General features: G+C 37.9%; 1 protein-coding gene across 3 annotated transcripts in view; it reads left to right on the top strand.

Moving 5' to 3' along the window:
* DHX57 (DExH-box helicase 57) overlaps positions 1–22974 on the top strand; it is a 72121-nt gene that overhangs the window by 11718 nt on the left and 37429 nt on the right. For all 3 annotated transcript variants that reach the window (XM_007477011.2, XM_007477012.2, XM_001362649.3), the window contains exons 2-7: positions 10847–11031; positions 14585–14740; positions 15806–15976; positions 17875–18710; positions 20589–20767; positions 21745–21866. In XM_007477011.2, coding sequence (XP_007477073.1) covers positions 10853–11031; positions 14585–14740; positions 15806–15976; positions 17875–18710; positions 20589–20767; positions 21745–21866 — 1643 coding nt within the window. In that variant the 5' untranslated portion in view covers positions 10847–10852. The remainder of the gene's footprint in view (positions 1–10846; positions 11032–14584; positions 14741–15805; positions 15977–17874; positions 18711–20588; positions 20768–21744; positions 21867–22974) is intronic.

Here is a 22974-nt window from a genome sequence, read left to right on the forward strand (position 1 = left end):
CTATGAGCCAGTTTTATATAGAATACTGTATGCTCTTCTCACAGAAAAAACTATGATCCCCAGCAAAACTAAGATTCTCAACAAAACTATGACTCCAAGCATTCTACTCTCTTCCTGTTATTATCTGCTGATGTAGACAGGAGATAAATTGGGTGGAGGTCCATCTCTTCCTTTTCTGCCTGTGGTTTTGGTGGAGTGGGCATTTTGAGCAGGTAGAAAAACTTAGTCACGTGGTTCTGTTTTATCTGATAAAAAACTTTATAAAAAATAATACTTGAAGTAGTGGCCATTGATTTAAATCTTACAGCCTGCTACAGGAACATATAAGCTGTGTGACTGTGATTAAGTCACTTCTCTTCCCTCAGCCTCAGTTTCTTCAAATGCAAAATGAGGTAGTTAGACTTAATGATTGCTAGGGGCACTTCCATTTCTGAATCTCTAATCTATTGATCCTATGATAAATTCAGGATCTTCATTTTGAATCTTTGGAAATCATACTACCAAAACACTTTACAACTGATAATGCAGAAGTTGCTCATTGATTCTGGGATTTCACTCCTTTTGCTGTAATAACTTTAACAACAGTAATAGGGGTGGGTAGAAGGGAAAAAGAATTGACATTTATATAGTGCCTACTTTGGGCCAGGCACTCTTGGACATTTTTACAATTATTTCATTTGATCCTTCCAGTAACTGTAGAAGTGGGTACTATTATTTTCCCCATAAGAGAACTGAGACAAATAGGTTAAGTGACTTGCCTAGAGTCACTCAGCTAGTAAGAATCTGAGGCCAAATTTGAACTCAGATCTTGACGTCAGGCCTACCATTCTATCTACTTCACAGCCTTCTGTCTAATAGCAGTTTATGTACCATAGAGATGAAAATCCATATATTTGATAATTCTGCAGACCTCACAAAAGAAAAGCACACGCTTTCCCACTGGTGTTATTCCACAGTTGGATGGTTTTATCAAAACTTGTGATCAGTGTTATCTATTAAAATAGAATTTGGCATGGCATGGTAAATTCAGTTGATGTGCTGGCTGAATGAAAACAAAAAACTGGTGGTATCCTATCTATGCTCAAATGAGATCTCAGTTTAGGTTTAACTGGAATATTTTCTATGTACATTTCTATCATATTTTATGATCCTTTTTTATCATATTCTTTGTCTAAGTTATTGTGTAGGATCTATTTGTTTAACTTAATATACTTTTTTAAGTATTTAAATACAAAAGGACAGTAGAAGGATCCTTAAGAGCTGACAGGTCCGTTTCAGAAACCCTTTTTTCCAATAAAAGAATGAATTTTGGGGGGACTGATCAGTTGTCTTTATAGAAATCAGAGTACCTTTGTGTATGTTATCTATTTCTTTGGGTTTTTTTTTTTAAACCCTTACCTTCTATCTTAGAATCAACATTAAGTATCTCAGGCAGAATAACAGTGATTATTGGGAGTTAAATGACTTGCCCAGGGTCACATAGCTAGGAAGTATCTGAAGCCTCATTTGAACCCAAGACCTCCTGGCTCTATCCACTGAAACACCCAGCTGCCTCTATCTTTCTCTATGAAAAAAGTGAAAGAATATTATTCCTTTCTAATATTGTTCTTGGGCTGAAGCTGTAAACTGAAACCAGAAGAGATCTTTTTTAATAGAATTTTTTATTTGAGTGGGTAGAGTTACTTATGTGAAGCAGAAGAATGATCTTGAGTCTTGAATCTAGGTGACTTTATTTTTCTTTAGTTATGACATTTTTATACTTTGGAATTAGGAACACAGGAGGTATAAAGATGGTGAAGTTAGACATATAAGAGTATATTTGTCCATAGAGTGTGTTTTTGTAAAAATTAAATGTTTCTCTACTAAAAGTATTATATTTTTAGAGGTTTACTAAAGATTATTAGAAATTAAGGATAAAGAAATACAAAATAAGAAAAGCCTAAGGCTGATAAGCCCATTCAGTTTCACTTACTATATCTTGAGAGACACATGTGCATAGAAGCAGAAGCAGAGAGTGCAAGTAGGTGGTACAGTCAGTTTAAATATCCATTTTGTTCTCTGCCCAGGTGGGTATCTCCAGTGAGATTATAGTGAATTCTGGGAACTGCCAAGGACTTCTGGGGATTGAAGTCTGGGGTTCAAATCTCCATTTTTTTATAGTTTTGTTATTGTCAGTAAACCTTAAAATGAGATGGCTGACTTGAACTTTAGCAAACTCTTTAGATGAAGTTGTAATAAAGAAGGAAATGATGAAAATATCCTCATAGAATTTATTATTACTACTTTTTAAACATTTTTACTTTGTCTTATGTAGTAGAGGCATGGAGAGAACTTGTAAACCAAGATGCAAGAACCAGGGTTCCAAATGGAATGTTCCCAGAGTTGGCAGGTTGAGCTGACAGGGGGAGGGGACTTGGGAGTCACTCTCTCTCTCTCCCTGGAGGTTGAAAAAGCTGGCTGAAAGACCCTGGTGGGGCTGACTTGGTTTTTGGGGTTTCTTTGACTGTGAACAGTTGAGGTTGACAAGAAGGAAAACCTTGGCTTTTGAGTTGGTGGTTTTTTTGAGAGTTGAGCTGGCCAGGAGAAACTGAGAGACTTTGAATTTTGTTTTTCTTTGGGGTTAAAGCTGAGAAGGGAGACAAGCCAGGCAGATTTTTTGAAGAAGAAAGAAGATTTTGAACTGCTGTTGTCCTCCATCTCCTTTACTGTCTTAGAGTCACAGTTTGTGACTAGACTACTTCCTCAAACCTTCCTAAATTTATCCCCGTAATTTAGGGAAATCCTCATCCCTCTTACCTCAGTTTCCCCTCCTGTTATCACAATAAACCCCTTAGCTGAGAAAGAAAACTAGTATCTATTATAGTTCACTTGGGGAAAGGGAAGAATTAGGAGGAGAGGGTGGCAGGAGGAAGAGGGTTGGTTAAGGGAGAGGGTGAGGGAGCAAGGATGTTAGGAAATAGGTTGATCCATCAGCCATGAGTAGGGATCAGTAGGCAAACCCCAGAGTAGCTCCCCTGTGTGGCAGCATCCCTCTGTACCAGTATCTCTGTGTGGCATCCCTCAGCATTTCTCATTCCTACCTCCATTACAAATAAGCAGCCTCAGGTTCCTGTAGCAGCTCTCTCTGGTCAAAGTCAAAGAACAACAGTCATTGCAAGAGAAACAGTTTCCCAATTTCTCAATTTCAAGAAGAAATAGTTTCCTCCAGTTTATTTCTCTATTTCAAGTGGCACCTTTAGTCTGACTGTACCCAACAATCCCACAGGCAGGAAAGAAAAGATAGACAAAAGATGTTTAAACAAGTAGTTTTTGGTGTGGTGGTTTTGGCAGCCGTAGCTTCTTTTTGGTTTTACCATATTCTATACAGCAAACTGACTCAAATGGTGGTGGAAAGCGTGGATTATGTAAGAAACTTGACAATGACTGTGTTACAATTACCTTTTCAATATGAATTAGTTCTCTGGCAAGTCCTGGCACAAGTATATGTATTCTTCATGGCTGTGTTGCAGACTCTAACCCAAGTGAGGAAAGTTTTCAGATTCATGGTTCCCCTTAAGGCAGAGAAGGTTATGACCATTGACAACAACTTAGACAAAATGATTAAAGCAGTGTTTGTACAACTCATTAAGGAAAAAGGTCTAGATCTAGTTATGGGCAAAGATAATGGGCAATCAGAGAATGCACCTCAGGAAACTGAAGGTAGCAATGACCATGAAATTCAGGCTGCTAGTGCCCCTGAGAAAATATGTCCATTGAAGGAAGTCACCAAGCTAACAACTAATGCTGGTGTTATTCACTCAAAGGCCCATAGACAATTCACTCCTCAGGAACTTGAGTCCGTTAAATGTCGCTTTCCAAAATTTGTGGACAATCCCTTTAAATCCCACAAGGAGCTGAAGAGAGCATTTAGGATCTTTGATCCAGATTTCTAAGATGTTGAATTTCTTTTATCAGAACTGTTCAGCTCCCATGAAAAAAGGAAATTTTTGGAGACAACTAGATCTGATGGCAATTTGACAAGCTGGCCTACAGTGGACCAAAGAATGGATATGGATTTCGCCAATCCAACCTGTATGTCATACCTTAAACGGTGCAGGGAGGATTTGCTTCAAGCCATTAAGGAATGCTGTTCCAAACCTAGTGCATGGTCCAAGTTTGATAAGGTCAGGCAGGATAAAGGGGAACATCCTGCCACATACATAGACCGTCTGTCAGAGATGGCAGAAGCAATCTTAGGTTTAGAAGTAGATAATGACGAGACAGCTGGCCATGTCCGTAGACAATTTCTGAGGGGATGCACAAAACCCAATTTAAGGACATTTTTTAAGAACTATTTCCCTAGATATGATTCAGTTTCCCTAATTGAATTGAGAGAGGCTGCAGGTTATTTATTTGAAAACAATTCAGATCAGAGTAAGGAAGTTCAAGACCTTAAGGAAAAGTTAGAGAGGACTGAAAAGGATTTGAAACAGAAGGAAATTGAAGAAATTAAAATTTTGAACACAGAACATACCAGAAACCTAGTTACCAGGCTAAATCACTGCAAAAAGAAACTAGGGAGTGTTTCTTTTGTCACTGTAAAGGGTACTTGATTAAAAACTGTTTCTGGAAGAAGAAACAAGAGAGTACTAACAGAGAAAAACCTAATGCAGGAACTAGGTACAAGAAATCCACTTGCTGTTCACATTGCAAGTTGAAGTCCTTACAACAAGCTCCTGATTTGAGGGAAATGCAAAAGGCAATAGAAACTGGAGCAATGCCAAAGTATTCAGATATTATTAAAAGGGAATTAGGAAACCAGGCACTTGAAGGTAGAAGAAATAGTAATAAAGAGGCTGTAGTTAAAATTAATAGTGAAAAGTTGGGAAATAGTGTAAATTGGTACAAGAAAATGATTCTGTGAACGATAGCCATTGCAATAAAGCAAGAGAAAGGCAGAGCCAGATTAAAGAAAATAAGGCAGAAATTAATGAAATAACATCTCAAATTGCAAATAAGATGAGAGACTTTGATAAGACCTGTATAGTAACCACACTGGAAAAGTCTGTAAAGGAAATCAAATCATTCCTAGAAAACTTTCCAGTGTAGAGTAGATAAAGGGATTGAATTATGAAAAAGAAAGAAAGAGTCAGAAGACCTCAGGAGAAAGTTAGTGACTAATACAGAGACCCATAATTTCAATTCCCTAAAGGTTACTGTTGATAATGATGACAAGACCCACCAAGCTTAGTTAATTCTGTAAATAGCTTTGGGGCAGAGGTACCCTTTGTAAATGCATCTAGCTTGAATCCAGAAGCTAGTACCTTCCATTCAGCAGTGAGTGTTATAGATAAGGAAAAACTAACTGATAATGAAGCTGACATTGCTTTTGAACACAAAAATTATCATATTCAAAGTAGTGGAGGTGACATTATCAGTTAAATTTGAATCTGGGGATGGAATGGCAGGCTTAGTAACAACTAAGGATTCAGTTAATGCCAATGTTCTATGGGGTAGAGGGGTATCTGGCCAAAGCGAAGGTTCATGTTCCATTGCAGACTTCAGTGGTAATGAATTAAATCAAAAGGAATTAACTGGGTTACATATACAACTGGTAGAGGGTAGCAAAGACATGAGTACTAATTCAATGGCAATAAACTCTTTAGCTACACACAGGCCAGAACCATATGTATGGATTAAGGTGGGGAAGAAGAACTATAAGGCTCTCTTGGATACTGGTGCTTCAAAATCTGTCCTAAAGACATATCCAGGGGACACTGACATAGGGAGTATGGTTTCTCTAGCTGGAGCAATGGGACAAATACAACAGGTCCCTGAGCTCAAAAGCACTATGGTTAAATTAGGTCCTCTCACCATAGATCATACCTTCTTGTTGATTCCATCGTGCCCAGACAACCTTTTAGGATGTGATTTTTTGTGCAAGATACAGGCAACACAATGTGAAAAATCTGGGGAAATTTATTTGCATCTACCCAAGAATTCACTGAAGCACTATCTGTTGTTATACTTAGAACAACTTGAGGAAGAACCTGAAAAGATTCAAGTTGTAACTTCTATGTATGACATCCACAGATATACCACAGGGGATGTTTGCAAAACATCAAAATGATGTGGGTCAGATTAAATCAATTACTCCTGTTAGAATTGAGGTCAGGGAAGGAATACCACCTAAGATACCACAGTACAAGTTGAGTAGAGAAGCAAGAGAAGGGATAACATCCATTATAAATAGCTTGCTTGAGCAAGGTATATTGAGACCTCTGGTATCTGAATATATTAGCTATTAAAATATTAAAAATATTAGCTATTAAAAAGAATAAGCTAAATGATGTGAATTTTAAAACTATTCCACCCTAATCAGACCATTCTTTAGAAGATCTGATTTAGCTACTTCCTGATCAATAACAATGGAGATGCTTGGAATAACAGAATCAGGTCTTGGAAAACCCACATTCTCCACCCTACTCAGTTTAACAAGATTTTGAAAGGTCTGTATAAAACTCAAGATTTAATTATCTGAGGAGATGGCCTTCAACAGACATATGTGCAAAACAAGGACAGACCTCTGGACTGTCCTAAATCAAGCTAAGTCCTCATTGGTACAGATGAGACACAGAAAGTGATGTAAAAATGTCCATATAAGGCACATCAGTTTCTGCCTCTTTCTCTTTCCCTGAAGAGACGATTCTGGCTGGCAGCAGTGCTAAGCATTCCAACATCTTGGAGTGTTGGATGGTAAGTTTGCCCTGGAGCTGATTTCAGGTTTGGGCATCTTAGCTAAGCCTCTTTGGAGGTTAAGCTGATTCTTTCCTCCTTCACACTCAAACCCTTACTTTCTAGATCTCCTATCTTCCTGCCCGGTATTAGCCCCTTCTTTCCTCCTTCTTTTTATAATCTCTACTATATCAATTAAATTACCATAAAATTTGACAGCTGACTTGGGTATTTTATTATTTGGGATTCACCCTTTACAATGAAGGTGGCACTCCTGCATGGAGATTTGTGATGGATTTGAGGGCTGTGAATAATTTCATTAGGAAGAGACATACTGTAACACCATCTCCAAATGACATTATAACTCATATACCTGCAGAGGTTAGATGGTACAGTGTTGAACCTGAGCAGCGCTTACTTTACTATACTGTTGCACCCCAATTCTCAAAATATTTTTGCTTTCCAATGGGGACAAACCCAGCTGTGCATACTAGATTAGTGCAAGGATGTTGTAAGTCGGCTTCAATATTTTGTCAACTGTTGCAAAGAGTTCATAACTTTCAGACGTAGCAAATTGATATACTATGTGGATGATTTGTTGCTAGCATCTCCTGACCCTAAGACTTGTTTAGAAGATTCAAAGAAATTGTTAAAAGAACTTTATAAGAGGGGACATAAAGTTTCTAAAAAGAAGGTTCATTGGGTCCTACCAACAGTTGAATATTTAGGATTTGTCCTGGAAGGGGACACCAGGAAAATCTCTAACAAAAGGATAGCAGACATACAGAAGCTAGGCATCCCTAGAACTAAGAAAGAACTTAGAGCTTTTCTGGGGGTTGCTGGTTTCTCTAGGCAGTACATAGTGGGTTATTCTCATTTCCAAGTGCTTGACTGATTTGACAATGAAAGACATCAAAGAACCATTGCAATTAATTTTTTTTATTTTTTAAAATTAAGTTTATTTAATCAATTTAGAACATTATTCCTTGGTTACAATAATCACATTATTTCCCTCCTTCCCCTCCTCCCACTCTTCCCGCAGCCAGCACGAAATTTCATTGGGTATTACATGTGTCCTTGATCAGAACCCATTTCCATGTTGTTGTTTACACTAGGATGTTCATTTAAAGTCTACATCCCCAACAATATGCCTTCAACCCATGTATTCAAGCAGTTGTTTTTCTTTGGTGTTTTTACTCCCACAGTGTTTCCTTTGGATGTGGATAGTGGTTTTTCTCGTAGGTTCCTCTGAGTTGTTCAGGGTCATTGCATTGTCACTAATGGAGAAGTCCATTGCGTTCTCTTGTACCAGTGTGTCAGTCTCTGTGTACAATGTTTTCCTGGTTCTGCTCCTCTCATTCTGCATCACTTCCTGGAGGTTGTTCCAGTCCCCATGGAATTCCTCCACTTTATTATTCCTTTGAGCACAATAGTATTCCATCACCAACATACACCACAATTTGTTTAGCCATCCCCCAATTGAAGGGCATCCCCTCATTTTCCAATTTTTTGCCATCACAAAGAGCGCAGTTATGAATATTCTTGTTCATGTCTTTTTCTTTATTTTATATAATTTATATAATTATATATAATTTATATATATATAATTAAATTATATAATTATATATAATTTAATTATATATTATATATAATAAATAATAATAATTAATAAATAATATATAATATAATATAAATTATTATTTATCTCTTTGGGGTACAAACCCAGCAGAACCATTTGCATGCTTTGTCACAGTTGAAGGGAGCTCTTCTTTCAGCTCCAGCTTTGGGAATACCTGATTATAAGAAGGAATTCCACTTGTACATCCATGAAGCAAAAGGAATCACTTCTGGAATGTTAGCACAGTATTTTGGTTGAATCTAAGGGCTATTGCATTTTACAGTTCTATCCTCGACACGGTTGCACAGGGCATGGTGCATTGCCTCAGGAGCATAGTAGCTACAGCTCTAATGGTCAAGAAGGCCTATGACGTAGTACTGGGATGTAAATTGCATGTGTATTCTGCACACCAAATTGAAAAACTTTTATGGTTACAAAGTATGCATTCATTCACCGATGCAAGAATATCCCAGTATGAAGTCATTTTGTTGGGCAATGATAACATCACAATTCATAGATGTGCACCGTTGAACCCAGCAACTCTGATCCCTGATTTGCCAATGGGTGGAGAAGTATTGCATGATTGTGATCAGATAGTGGAACTCATGCATAGGCCAAATGAACGCCTGAAAGATACACCTCTTGTCGATCCAGAAATAGAGCTATACACAGATGGGTCCTTCTATGTTCGTGATGGGAGAAAATTCACAGGGGCAGCAGTTGTTGACAATGACAAAATGCTTTGGCATGCATCATTGCCAAGTCATGTCAGCACCCAGGGAGCCGAGCTCAAGGCTCTGCTCATGGCCCTAGAATTAGCTAGGGGGAAAAGAGCTAATATATTTCTGGATTCACACTGTGCTTTCTCCACTGTACATTGGTCATCATATATATGGAAAAACAGAGGGTATAAAACTTCAGCTGGGAAACCAATTGCATATGGCAATCTGATAGATCGTATCATTAGTGCTGTAGACTTTCCTAAGGAGGTGGCCATAATCCATTGTAAGGCACAAACTCATGGAAAGGACAGGGTATCCTTAGGGAATGACAGAGCAGACATAACATCAAAATATGCTGCTAGGTTCGGTCCCCACTGTGTGCTGAAGTTCTCTCTGATCGAAAAGTATAATCTCACTGAAGCCTACCACAGAGAAGAGTCATGGAAAGAGCAGCTAGGCGCTAAACTAATCAAAGGCATCTGGATTGCTCAAGGGAGTAAACCTATTCTCCCTAAAAAGTTGTATCAACATCAATACACCATAATTCATGCAAAGGGACATTACGGAATGCAAGGGATTCTGTATACTATAAAGAGATATTGGACAGCACCAGGAATAACTACAAATGCCATTAGAACTAGTCAGGCATGTGAAACATGCAGAAGATATAATCAAGGTCATAGACCACTCAGCTATATGCCTTTCCAGTGTATTCAGATTGATTATATCAACATGCCTAAGGACAAAGGATACAAATATGCATTGGTTATAGTGGATAGATTGACTAGATGAGTTGAAGCATGTCCATCCAAGAAAAGACACATTGCCATGGTATTGAGATTTCTATTGAAGGAGATTATACCAAGACATGGCATTCCCGACACCATTGACTCAGACAAGGGGTCCCACTTCACTTCCCAGGTTCTATAAGAAATCTATAAGAACTTGGGGATTAAGTGTAATTACCATTCAATCTATCAGCCCCAAAGTTCCGGTCAGGTCAAACGGATGAACAAAGAGTTAAAAACACAGATAGGTAAACTCTGTTCAGAAACACATTTAAAATGGACAGATGTTTTGCCTCTTGCTTTGTTCAACATTAAAACCAGGCCTATACTGTGTATTGGTTCCAAGGCAGAAGAGTGGTAAGGCCTAGGCAATTGGGGTTAAATGATTTGTCAAACAACTCAGAAATAAATGAGTCCAGAGTTGAACCCAGGACCTCTCATTTCCAGGTCTAGCTCTTTATCTACTGAGCTATCTACCTGCCCCATGGAATTTACTTCTCACTTATTTCTAATGTGAGGTGAATTTTCATTATACATCTGTCTTTCCTATAGTAGATATGTTTATGAAAAGGAATGGGGACTAAACCTGTCATTTCTTTGGCATATGAACTCCCCCATGAGAAAACTCCTACCAGCACAGATTGGCTGGTCTTAACTGCTTTGGGCATCAAGAGGTTAAGTGACTTGGGCCAGAATCACATAGCCAGTATATGACAGAGATGAGATTTGGACTCAGGTCTTCTTGGCACCAAAGCCATCTCTAAGTGCACTTAAGCTTATGTTGCTTCTCTGATGATAAGATGTGATGTTATATAGAAATTGAAGTTTGTAAATCTAATTTTTAAAAGGTTTTTTGGGGTAGCTTTATAAAAAGGAATCTTTTGGAGAGTCTTGACTCAGGTTTGGGTGAAAACAATGTGTGTGGGCAATTTGGCTAAACAGATTACTCATGCTTCTAATGAAAATTATTAAAATAACCCTGTGTTTTCTTTTTCCCCTTTTAGGTAAAAATGAGCTCTTCGAGAAGAAAAGGGAAGCCAAATAAAGGAGGTGGAAGAGGTGGAAGCAAAGGTGGAGGAGGAAGAAGTGTTGGAGGAGGAGGGCGAGGTGGCAGTAGAAAAGGCTCAAGTAAAATTTGGGATGATGAAGATGATTTTTGTATCTTCAGTGACTCAAGAGTTTCATCCAGGTCATTATCCTTTTGGAGTTTTCAATCTGGGAAGTTTCATTTGCATAAATATGAACCAGCCTGTACAGAATACATGATGTGTGAAAGAATGTCAACAAATACTGCTAAGTTAATGTTTTCTTAAGTTTATGTAAATACTGAAAAGCCTCATCCTAAGAGTCTATGTATGCATTTGATAGAATGTAAGCTCCTGGAGAGCAGAAACTGGTTTATTTTGGGACCTATTTTATCTCTATGTCCCCTTCAGGCACAATATCTAGCACATACTTGGTGCTTGATAATAAATGCTTATTGATTAATTGGCTGACATATAAAACTGAAGTTATCCTTCTTGAAAAAAATGGTGCTTTGGTGTTGTTAAATTGAAATGCTGTATTCTAGGAACAGAACATTTCTGGGACAGGCTAGCTGACAAGAGGGCTTAGGGTTTTTTTTTTGTTGTTGTAGATATTGTTGAATTTCAATAAACAATTTCCCAAATGTTTGTTAAGCTCCTACTAGGCATTAGGGCTTCAAAAATAAAATAAAGCATATCTTTACCCCTCAAGGGTCAAGCTTAATGGAAGAGAAGACATGTTCACAAACGACTATCATTATAGGGACAAATGCAAGATTCAAACAAAAGTGTTATGAGAAAATTAAGGCTGGAGAGAGAACTTCTACTTGGAGTTTCATTGAAAGGCCTTTGTCTTACCTTTCTTCTTCTTCAACCCCACACCGAGTCAGTCAGCTATATCTAACTTTCCTCTGTGAGCTGCCTCCCTGTGTTCCGTCCTTAGACACTACCATCTAAAGGGTAGGGAAGAAATTGAAAGCCCCTTGCCCACCTTTCCTGAGCCTTGACTAGTTATTATTGGTTCCACCATTTCCTCCCCTTATCTAAAAGACCTATCACCAGTAACTGGTTCATTAATGGGGATTTTCCATCATCCAACTACCTCTGCCTATGATTCTGATTCTTCTCGGCCAGTGTATCAAGAAGCGGGGAGACCTCAAACAGCTGGAGTTCCTAGAATGTGACAAATTAATGAATGCCTTGTTATTTTTCTTGTAAGAATTATTTTATGCCAGATTCTTTCACTTATCTTGTCATTACTAACTTGTCTAAATTTGGAGGTTTTTTTACTTATATTATTTGGTGTGATCCAAAAAAGCTGACCCTAGGGAACCAATTACTCTATCATCTTCCAAAGAATTTCAAGGAACCCTTCCCTTTTTAGCCATTTTTGCTTTGGGTCTGTTTTTTCTTTTTATTCTCCTGGCAAAGAAATAGAAGAAAAATAATTATTGATTAGTTCTACCTTATCGTCTGTTACCAGCAACTCATTTTTTCTGAGCAATAATCCTGCCCCTTCTTTTGTGTTTCCTTTTTTCCCCATTAGAGCTAAAAGAATTCTTTTTTGTTATCCTTAGATTTCTTTGCCTTGGTCAGCTTGTTCTGAACTTAACTTAACATGAACTTAACTTAAGTTCAAAGTTCATACTATCCTTTTGTATTTATCCTTTGTTCACTTGCCCTTGCTTCTCTTCTGTCTATGCCATATCAGTATCTTGTAATGCTGTTATAACTTTTTTCTGTCTTTAACTTATCCCTCTCTTCCAATCCATCAGGCACATTACTGCCAGAATTATCCTCTGAAATCACAGCTTCCCTAATGCTACAAAAGCAATAGAGGGCTGAGAAGGCAGCCTGTAGAGGTGAGAGCCAGAATTTGATTCGGATAAATCTAGCTATAATGCCTACTATATAAGCATGGACAAATTGCCACTCATCTGAGGCTCAATTATCTCACTGCTAAAATGAGATGATACTCCTAGGGATATTGCTCAGAAAGCACTTAGTAAACTTTAAAGGTATAGAATATAGCTTATTATAAAAATGTAAGTGATTTATAACATGAAGTTCAAACCCTTCATTACTTCCCAGTATCTTTCCAGCCCTAGGTCCAGTTATTATCCTACATGGTGCTATGGGCAAACTGTACTACTTACTGGTCCTAGAATATTTCCTCCCTTTTTCCCACTTCTACACCTCACTTATGTTCTGCCTGAAATGCTCTCCCTCTACCTTACCATCTATTGAAATCCAACCCATTTTTCAAGAGTCAGTTTGAGTGACATTCCATAAAGTCTTTTCAGCTCACTCCAATGGAATGATTTCTTCCTCTTCTAAGCCCTTATAATATTTTATTTGTACTTCTTTTATGATAACATTCTAGATTGTTTACTGTTGTTTGTGTATGTCTTTTTGCTTACTTCTCTACTATAAAGGGTGAAATTATGGTTGAACATGAAAAAAAAAAATCTAAATTTTAGTGGTCGCCAAAGGAAATCCCAAATAATAAAATACCCAAGTCAGCTGCCAAATTTTATGGTGATTTAATTACAACAGGAGGTAGAAAATATTAGAGGAAGAGAGGGAGAGGGAGAGAAGGAAAGGAGTTTAAGGCCCTGGAGAGCCAAGGCAGAGAAAAGGGTCAGTCCTTATCACTCACGTGACCGGTCTGAAGGAAAGCTGTCTGCAGGGCTCCTTCAAGCTCAAGCTCCAGGATCGAACTGAACTCTAGCCCTCTCCACAGGAAATCACGAGAACTCCAGAGGCTGTTCTCTACCTCACTTCCTGCGTCTCACATATGCCAGTGGGGGCTCAAGCTTGACTTGACATGTCTGTTGAAGGCCATCTCCTCAGATAATTAAATCTTGAGTTCAATGCAGCCCTTCCTAATCTTCTTAAATTTAGAAGGGAGGAGAAATGTAGTTTCCAAGACCTGATTCTGTTATTCCCAGTATATTGTTATTGATCAGGAAACAGCTAAATCAGATCTTCTAAAGAATGGTCTGATTAGGGTGTAATAGTTTTGAAATTCACACTACTACTCTTCATTTAGATTGCAAGTTCCTTGAGGGCAGAGAACTGAGTCTTACCTTTATATTATGCCGTGCCTTACACATAATAAATTATACCTAAAATGGCAACTAGGTGGCTTAGTGGATTGAGAGCTAGACCCAGAGACAGGAGGTCCTGGGTTCAAATTTGCCCTCAGACATTTCCCAGCTGTGTGGCTCTAGGCAGATCACTTAATCCCCATTGCCTAGCCCTTACTATTCTTTCTGCCTTGGAACCAATCCACAGTATTGATTCTAAGATGGAAGGTAAGAGGATTTTTTAGATTATATTTGACATGGACAAATGGAGGAGTCTGTTGTTTTCAGATTGTGCCACTGCCTTAGAGAATGAATTAATGATAATATCTCTTACTTCAAAATCTCACATAGAGCAAGTCACTGTTGTGTTTTCCTGTGTGCTTCCTAGTTAGTGAAAACAACTATAAAATAGCTGTTTAGTTATTCAGGTTCTTGTCAGGTTTTCTTGGTAATATAATGAGTTGTTGAATGATCTAGGGATGTGGAAGATAGATCTCTGTCCAAGATATCTCTTTCCTTTGTTTGTCTTTAGTAAGCTGCTTGACGTAAAGTGTGATGGGTGACTCCAGGGAATAGGTAACCTCAGATGATGACTATATGCAGAATTTTGGTCTGGTTTCCTTTTCAGGCCTAGCAGCAGTACTAGCAAGGGAGGAACACAACCAAAACGGAGGCCTGAAACCAGAGGGTCCTTACAGACACTCCATATGACTTCTGAGAATCAAGAGAAAGTAAAAGCTCTTCTTCGAGAACTCCAAGGACAAGAGCCGGATGCTGGATTTGAGTTAGTTGTTTGATCTGAAATATGCCAACTCATTTGCAGACTGTTTACTTTTCAATTCTTTCTTCTCCACTGCTTTTTTTTTTGAGTCAATAATTACTTCAGTGTCCCTCTTTGAAAAGAAAGTTGTGATGGGAACAAATAAGTTTGATGTTTAAGTATGATAATTTGAGTCCCTGAGCATTAAATACAAGATCACAGGACCATAGAAATAGAGCTTCAGGAAAGCCTAGCAGTCATCTGGACCCCCTGGTCCCCTGTTTCACAGTGAAGAAACAGACCCATAGAAGTAATATGTCTTACAATCACCCAGCTCACAGGAAGCAGATCTTGGGAATCAAGCCAGAATCTGACTTCCACAGCAGTAATATTTCCATTATACCATCCCACCTCCTATAACAGTAATCTTCCTGACACCATAGCCTTACCTGTAATCTTGATTATTTTCCAGATGTTTTTTAAAATTTTTATTAAAACCCTCACCTTCTACCTAAGAATCAATACTAAGCATTTGTTCCAAGGCAGAAGAGTGGTAAGGGCTAGGCAATGGGGGTTAAGTGACTTACTCAGGGTCACACAGCTAAGGAAGTATCTGAGGTCAGATTTGAACCTAGGACCTCTTGTCTCTAGGCTTGGCTCTCAATCCATTGAGCCTCCCAGCAGCCCCCTCCAAGTGTTTTTAAAATGCTATTTGACTCCCGGTTTCTGATAGAGAAATTGCTTATTTTATATCCTAAGAATGTGTAGTTGACTATGAACAGCTCCTTTTTCTCCTTATTCACTCATCGGTACCTGTTCCAAATTAAAGCTAGGGAGCAAATTTGGGGAAGGAAGAATTTTAGTGATTGTTCTAGAATAAGGGAAAGGACTAGAATGGATGATTCCCAAGTTATTTCTTGGAGTCATACTAAAATTACTAGTCAACTATGGCTTTTTTTTACCATAGAATGGGTATGATTTATGTCCTGGGGCTCCTTGAACTAAATTGTTACAAATTTGATTAGGTTCCTCCAAAATAAATTCAAATTCTCTTATTTCTTCAGTAATATGTTAATGTCTCTTTGTCAGAGGAGGTGCTTCTGGGGAAGAAGAGGCTGATTTTTGTGATGATGAGCAAGACCGGTCTGCCAGTCAGGAGGGTGCACTTGTTCATAACCATGACTCTCCGGAACAAGCTAGTTCTGACCTTGTGAAGCCTAAAATTGAGATATCTCCATTTGCAGTCCAGAAACTCTCCCGGTAGGTTTTTTGTGCTTGGGTGCCTGCATGCCCTGTGTTCCCTCTGTGCTTGTTTCCTTTTCTTTCTCTTCTTTCTCCCTCCCTCACACAGACAAGTGGAGAACCAGCTCCATAGTCAAGATTTGGATTCAGACACTATGTTCTGAGGATACAAAGCATGGCAGGAAGTGTGATGTGGCAGCCAAGAAAATTCATGCAGACTTAGGCTCTATAGAGAAGCATAGTGTCCAGGATGAGGAAAGTGAGAAGCCTGCCGTACTTGGGTCACATTGGGAGTGTTGTGTTCAATTCTGCGCACCATTTTTTAGGAAGAACATTGATGAAATAGGGAGTGTTCAAAGGGGGGTAACCAGAAAAGTGAAGTTAGTTTAGACTATGAATTTCAGACAATCTTTCAATCAATTAGCAAGCAGTAAGCCTTTACTGTGTGCCAGATCCTGTGCTAGACCTTGGGGATACAAGTATAAAGAAGTAATCTTACATTCAAAAGGATCTTACATTCTCGCGGAGGAAGCAAGAAGTATGCCTACAAGATATTAATGTGTATAAGGATAACTATGGAGTAAAGAAATACAAAATAATTAAATACTGTGTTTTGGAGAGAGGGCAATAGAGGGAGAAGAAAGGTATGGCAAAGGTCTTTAAATGAAAACTCCCGGCAGATGCTGGTGCTCAGCTCCCAAGTTTATAATAACATGCTAATGGGTCTGTTTGCCTCAAGTTTCTCCATACTCCGATCCATCTTCTATTTAGCTACTAAAGTGATTTTCCTAAAACACAGGTCCAATCGAGTCACCCCCACCCCACGCAATAAACTCCAGTGGGGGTGGCAAGGTTACTCAGTGGATAGAGTGTATTATGTTCCTGGAATACTAACCCATATCTTGGTTGTCATTCACCCTCCTTATTTTAACTTCAAATTAGCAAGTTTAAGACAACTTAGTGTTTGATTGAGAAGATCTAAGGAAAGCCTTTGAAATCCGAACCTGATGATCAGATTTAACTTGAGAAAGTAGAAAGTCCATCTATTTCAGCTTGCAATTCTTGGTAACAGTGGTTTTGTTTCTGTTGCAGAAGGTGGACATCTCCTAATAAAATGCCAGGTTTAATGTTAGAATGGAGATTCCTGTTTTTCTTTGTGATTTCTTATGTCACTGTCTCTTTCTACATTGTCTTAGAGTTTTGGATGCTTCTGTTATTTTCCCAGCTAAGCTCGCAAGTTCCTTGAGGGAGTGTGTTCCAAAGTGCCCTTTTTACTATTTTGCATATTGTTTATTGAAATAAAGCAAAAGGAAGTCTAATATTAATAACAATTATTATTATTATAATTGCCCAAGCTCCTAGCTTTTATATCCTGCTTTAAGTTTATAGGGTTCTTTACGTATATTAACTCATTTGACCCTCACAACAATAATGAAGTGCTATTATTATCCCCATTTTGCTTGTGAAGAAACTGAGGCAGAGAGACTGAGTGACTTGCCCAGGATCACAAAGCTAGAAAGTATCTGAGGCCAGATTCAAGTTCATGTCTTCCTGACTCCAGCCCCAGTGCTCTACTTACTGAGCCTCCTAGTTGCTACTTCATGGTAACAATAGAAAGTTAGTCATTAAACTTAGAAAATGAAATGCCCATAACCTTAAAGCCGAATTCTTTGTATTAAATTGGTGATGTCATGACAGAAAAAAGTAAGGGAGTTTGTGTCCTGCTCTCCCTATTCTGTCCTTATGACCACTGATATCTGCTCAGTTATATTCACTTGGAAATATTAAATACATAATTATACAGAAACTAGAGGTAGTGATGATTCCATATTAGCATACTTAGTAGAATTAAATTACCATTATTTGTTACCAGAGTAATTTCTCACTGATTCCGGACCTCTTTTCTCTTAATATAGCTATGGTTTTAATACTGAACACTGCCAAGCAGCATTGAAGTCTTGTGAAGGTGATGTTGGGGCCTCCCTGGAATATCTGCTATCTCAGTGCTTTTCAGAAAGGTATCCAGAGAGGAAAGAGATCTCTGGGGCAGCATCCTCTGTCAGTTGGGAAGAATGTGTAGAACAAAGGCAAGAAGAAGCCTTTGCTCTCCAGTCAATCTGTGGAGAAAAATTTGTAGAGAGAATTCAGAACAGAGTCTGGACAATTGGATTGGAGCTGGAACACCTGACAAATAAACTCTGTAAATCCAAACAGAAAGAAAGTGCCAAAAAAGTACAGTTTTCACGTGGAATCTGTCAGTTCTATCTCCAAGGAAGTTGTAGATTTGGATCAAAGTGCAAATTCAGGCATGAAAATCCTTCCAGACAGCTTTCAAGAAAAACAGAGCGATCCAAAGATGATTCTCATCTTAGATCTAATGGAGATGTCTCTTTTTTATATGAACTTGAAATTAGATTTTCTGAAGACAGCAAATATCCTTTCCAAGCACCTCTGGTGGCATTTTATTCCATCAATGAAAATTTGCCTCTGGCTTGTCGTTTGCATATTTCTGAGTTTCTTTATGGGAAGGCCTTGACATTTGCAGAGACTGCTGAACCTGTCGTATATTCTTTGATAACCCTTTTGGAGGATGAAAAAGAAATTGCCAAATTATTAACAAATACCCATCACAAGTATAGTGTGCCTCCAAAAAACTTGTTGCCAGTTCCCCCTGTGAACAGGACAAATAATACTGCCGGTCGTAAACCACTGATTCCAAGTAGTTCCTTTGTTACCAATCCTGTGCCAGAAGGTTTGTAAACTATTGAAAGTATTGTTATTTGGGTACTGAGCAGAGAACATTCATTATCAAATTTATAATTTAGTCCTTCTGCATGCTGTTTCCCATATCTGACCATAATGATGGGTAAAGCATTTAACCTTTTTTGCTCTAGAAAGCAAAAATGGTTTCCTACTTGTGTAGACAATTAATATGACTTCTGTACCAGAAGTTTTTAAATGAACTGATTTTATTTGCCCAGAAGATCTATTCATTATAGACTCATGAGAATCTTGTATTATCTCCAGATATGCGTGGGAGAAAACTGAAATAGAGCCTTTAATGCTACAGATTGCTTTTTTTAATACTCACCAAAAACAATTCCTGGGATCTTGTATTCTATGAACCTTTCAGGCAGCTTAGAATATAAAGATGGTCTGCTGTAGACTATTTTGTGAGGTACAGTGGAAGTAGGAACAACATGATTTGGCTGATTAGATAAATATGATCGGAGAGAGTAAGGAATTGAGTATGATGCTGAGGTTGCAAATCTGAGTGACTGGAAAGATAGATGATAGTGTCCTTGGTGCATATAAAGAAATTCAAAAGGGGATTGGGTTTGGGGCAAAAAAGAATGAATTCTCCTTTGGATATACAGAATTTCAGATGCCTATGGGACATTCAGTTCAAAATGTCCAATAAGTGATTGGGAAATGTGAGCCTGGGGTTCAAATCTCCATTTTTACATAGTGAAACACAGTGCCTGGGATGAGGAAGGTGAGCATCCTCTTATGCTCTGGAGTACTACATTCAATTCCAGGTTCCACTTTTTAGGAAAGACATTCAGAGTCTGAATACATACAGAGTATTCAGAGAAGAGTAACCAGAAAAGGGAAGTTCCTCAAATTCTTAGGCCTTGTGAGGATCACTTGAAGGAACCAACTGTAGAAAAGAAGACTTTAGGAGGACATCATAGCTTTTTTCAAATAATTTTAGATTTATTCTGTTTTCCCCCAGAACAGAGAAGTTACAAAGAGACAGGGTTGACATAAGGAAAAATTTCCTAACAGTAACATCTAAAAGTAGACTGCATTCCTTTTTTTTTTTTTAAACCCTTACCTTCTGTTTTGGAGTCAATACTGTGTATTGGCCCCAAGGCAGAAGAGTGGTAAGGGCTAGGCAATGGGGGTCAAGTGACTTGCCCAGGGTCACACAGCTAGGAAGTGGCTGAGGCCAGATTTGAACCTAGGACCTCCCGTCTCTAGGGCTAGCTCTCAATCCACTGAGCTACCCAGCTGCTCCCCCCCCTTTTTTTTTTTTAAATACTTACCTTCTGTTTTAGAATTAATACTATATATTGGTTCCAAAACAGAAGGGTGAGAGGAGCTAAGCAATGTGAGTTAAGTGATTTGCCCAGAGTAGCATAGCTAGAAAGTGTCTGAAGGCAGATTGGACCCAGGAGCTCCCATCTCTAATCCTGGTTCTCTATCCACTGAGCCACTTATCTACCCTAAGATCATATTCTTTATAACTGACTTCACATAAAATTTATTTGGTTTCATGTGATTCCCCATAATTTTTTTAAGCTTCTCTGTGCTAGCAAAATCCCAATAGAAGCAAAGCCTTAATTTTTTTTTTTACCTTTTTACTATCAGGATTAAAACTTTTATTTTAGTAGATATGCTCATAGAAATTCTACAGACAGTTAAATTATTTTTAAAAGTTCTAGTAAATGGAAGCAGGAATATTTGATTGAATATACTTTCTAAATGTATCATGGCCTTTCCTACCTCCTCACTCCATTTTTATAAATGTAGTTGTCTTATTATTTGGACAGTGACCTTTTTCTTCTTTGTCATCAGTCAGCTAGATGCTGAAAATGTTGCATTGTTTTTTCTTTTTATTATCTAGTCAAGAAAGAACCAGAACCTGAGGAGGAAGAAGATGAGGATGAAGGTCTTACACCAGTTATAGTAGAGAATGAAAGCTATGTCAACCTCAAGAAAAAGATTTCCAAGAAATATGATTGGCAGGCTAAGTCTGTATATGCTGAAAATGCTAAAATTTGCAAGCAGATTCAAATAAAAAAGGTAGAGTATGGTAAAACAGTGCTCGGCAGTTTAAAACAGATAGGAGAGAGGAATTTTGGTATTGCCCTACATACGTTCTATTGTCACCTTGGTCTCTTAACTTTTTTGCCTGTCAGGTTTTCTGTAAAGACTTTGAATATTAACCCATAAGGGAGTGATCACAGTACCTATAAATAGGTGATTATAAAGTTCCGATCATTCTTAGAACCATGTGGTTTTAGTACAATAATAGACCAAGTGATGCTTTGAACAAAATGTATAACCTTGAATTAAATATCTCTTACTAAAAGGATTAATTTCCAAAAGGCATCCAAATAAAGATGATTTGAATACCTGTTAAGTAAAGTGCCATGGAAAACTTAGATATATAATCTTGGATAAATCATTTAGGCCCAACTTTCTTCATTTGTAAAAGGAAACCATTGGCCAAGATGATTTTTATTATTTCCTTCAGCTCCAAAATTTTGTGATTTACATTCTGAGAAACAATGATAACTTGTATATGGTAACATCAGCATTCAGATTCAGAGTAGATTATTTTTTTGTTGCCACTGTAAATAAATTCCAGACAATTGAGCCTTTAAAAATGAGAATATAACAATTTAGTTATTCAGAGGCCGCATGTATACATACAAGTGGGATATGCTGGAAATGATATGGTTTTATAAGTTTTTTCAGATGTTGGAAAACTATTCACAATTATAATAGATTGTCAGTGGCCCCATGGCAGCTCAATGTTGAGCAGGATTTCTGGATGAGGTTCTTGTGCAAGGATTGCCCTCATGTGAAGAAAATGGATTATTATTGTTATTGATTGAAAAGGGTATTTTATGTGATGGAGAAACTATTACTGGGTACAGCAGGAAAAGTGTTAAACCCAAGGAGTGAGTTTCTCTTGTAGAGTTTTTAGTATCCTCAAGGCTTTGTGGGGTGATGATGCTCAACCTGATTGTCTTGATACCTTTGGATTATATTAGGCTTCCAGACAATACCAGTCAATTCTGCAAGAGAGACGATCACTCCCTGCTTGGGAAGAAAGAGAAACCATTCTTGATTTGCTGAGCAAGCACCAAGTGCTTGTTGTGAGTGGTATGACTGGGTAAGAGTGTGATGTATTCTTAATGGAGATTTTATCTAAAACTTAGAATGTGGTGTGGCCCCTGGTTAACCTAGACCAGCTATATTCTAGGAAAACATTTGCTTTAATCAGAGTAGAATGGTTTGGGGTTATTGGGGTTTTTTAATAGTAGTTGGTAACAATAGTATGACCTTGTTTTATTGGAACTTAACAGATACAAATTCATGTATACTCAATTGTCAATCAAAAAATAATAAAGGCAGAAAAATAGACTATTATGCTATTTTGCATGATTTTCAACTTAATGTGAAGGGTCTTGGAACATATTGGTTGTGTAAAACAAGGTCCTACTATACATATTGGTGGGTTTATTTATTTGAGTTATTTTTATTTTCTTTCTGATAAGTACTTATTAATAAGTGGCCCACTTAAAATCCAAGTATTGAAATACCCTTGGGATAAGATACCCTAAGAGGGCTCAGATTTGAATATAAAGGGATTAATTTCAGAGTATTTATTTTGAAAAGGATTTCATCTTTAGAATTTTCTGTGCTTTTAACAAGTCCCTAGATCTGTCATTTGGGGCACAATTTAAGACATCTTTTCCCTGTTTCTCCTTTATCTGATGGAAAGGGAACTCTATCTGGGAACAAATATAAACAACTTTATATCAAGCAACCGTGAACTTAATTTTGTATTTTTTTTTGAAGATATAAACTTATTTTATTTGAACTCAGAGATGTTTGCAATGCTTTTGGAGCTATAGCTTCCCCTCTCCTGCCTGAAATCTAAGTGAATAAATATTAAAGAAGGAAAATATCCAATGTTTTAATAACCAAGTATCATATTATATAGAAATATTTTATAGTCTCCAGAGCATTTGGATATGAACTAATCTTTTGATCAAAGTATGAACCTCAAAAGTATTATGCCTCAAAAATAGAGGCATGTAGGTGATACATTGGATAGGTAGACTGCTGGACCTCAAGGCAGGAAGACCTGAGTTCAAATCCAGCCTCGGTCATTTACTAGCCATTTGACCCTGGGCAAATCACTTTACCTCTATCTGCTTCAACTTCCTCATCTATAAAATGGGGAAAATAATTGCACCTCCTTCCCAGTGTTTTTG

Source organism: Monodelphis domestica, chromosome 1 (assembly GCF_027887165.1).
Source record: "Monodelphis domestica isolate mMonDom1 chromosome 1, mMonDom1.pri, whole genome shotgun sequence".
Classification (NCBI taxonomy): domain Eukaryota; kingdom Metazoa; phylum Chordata; class Mammalia; order Didelphimorphia; family Didelphidae; genus Monodelphis; species Monodelphis domestica.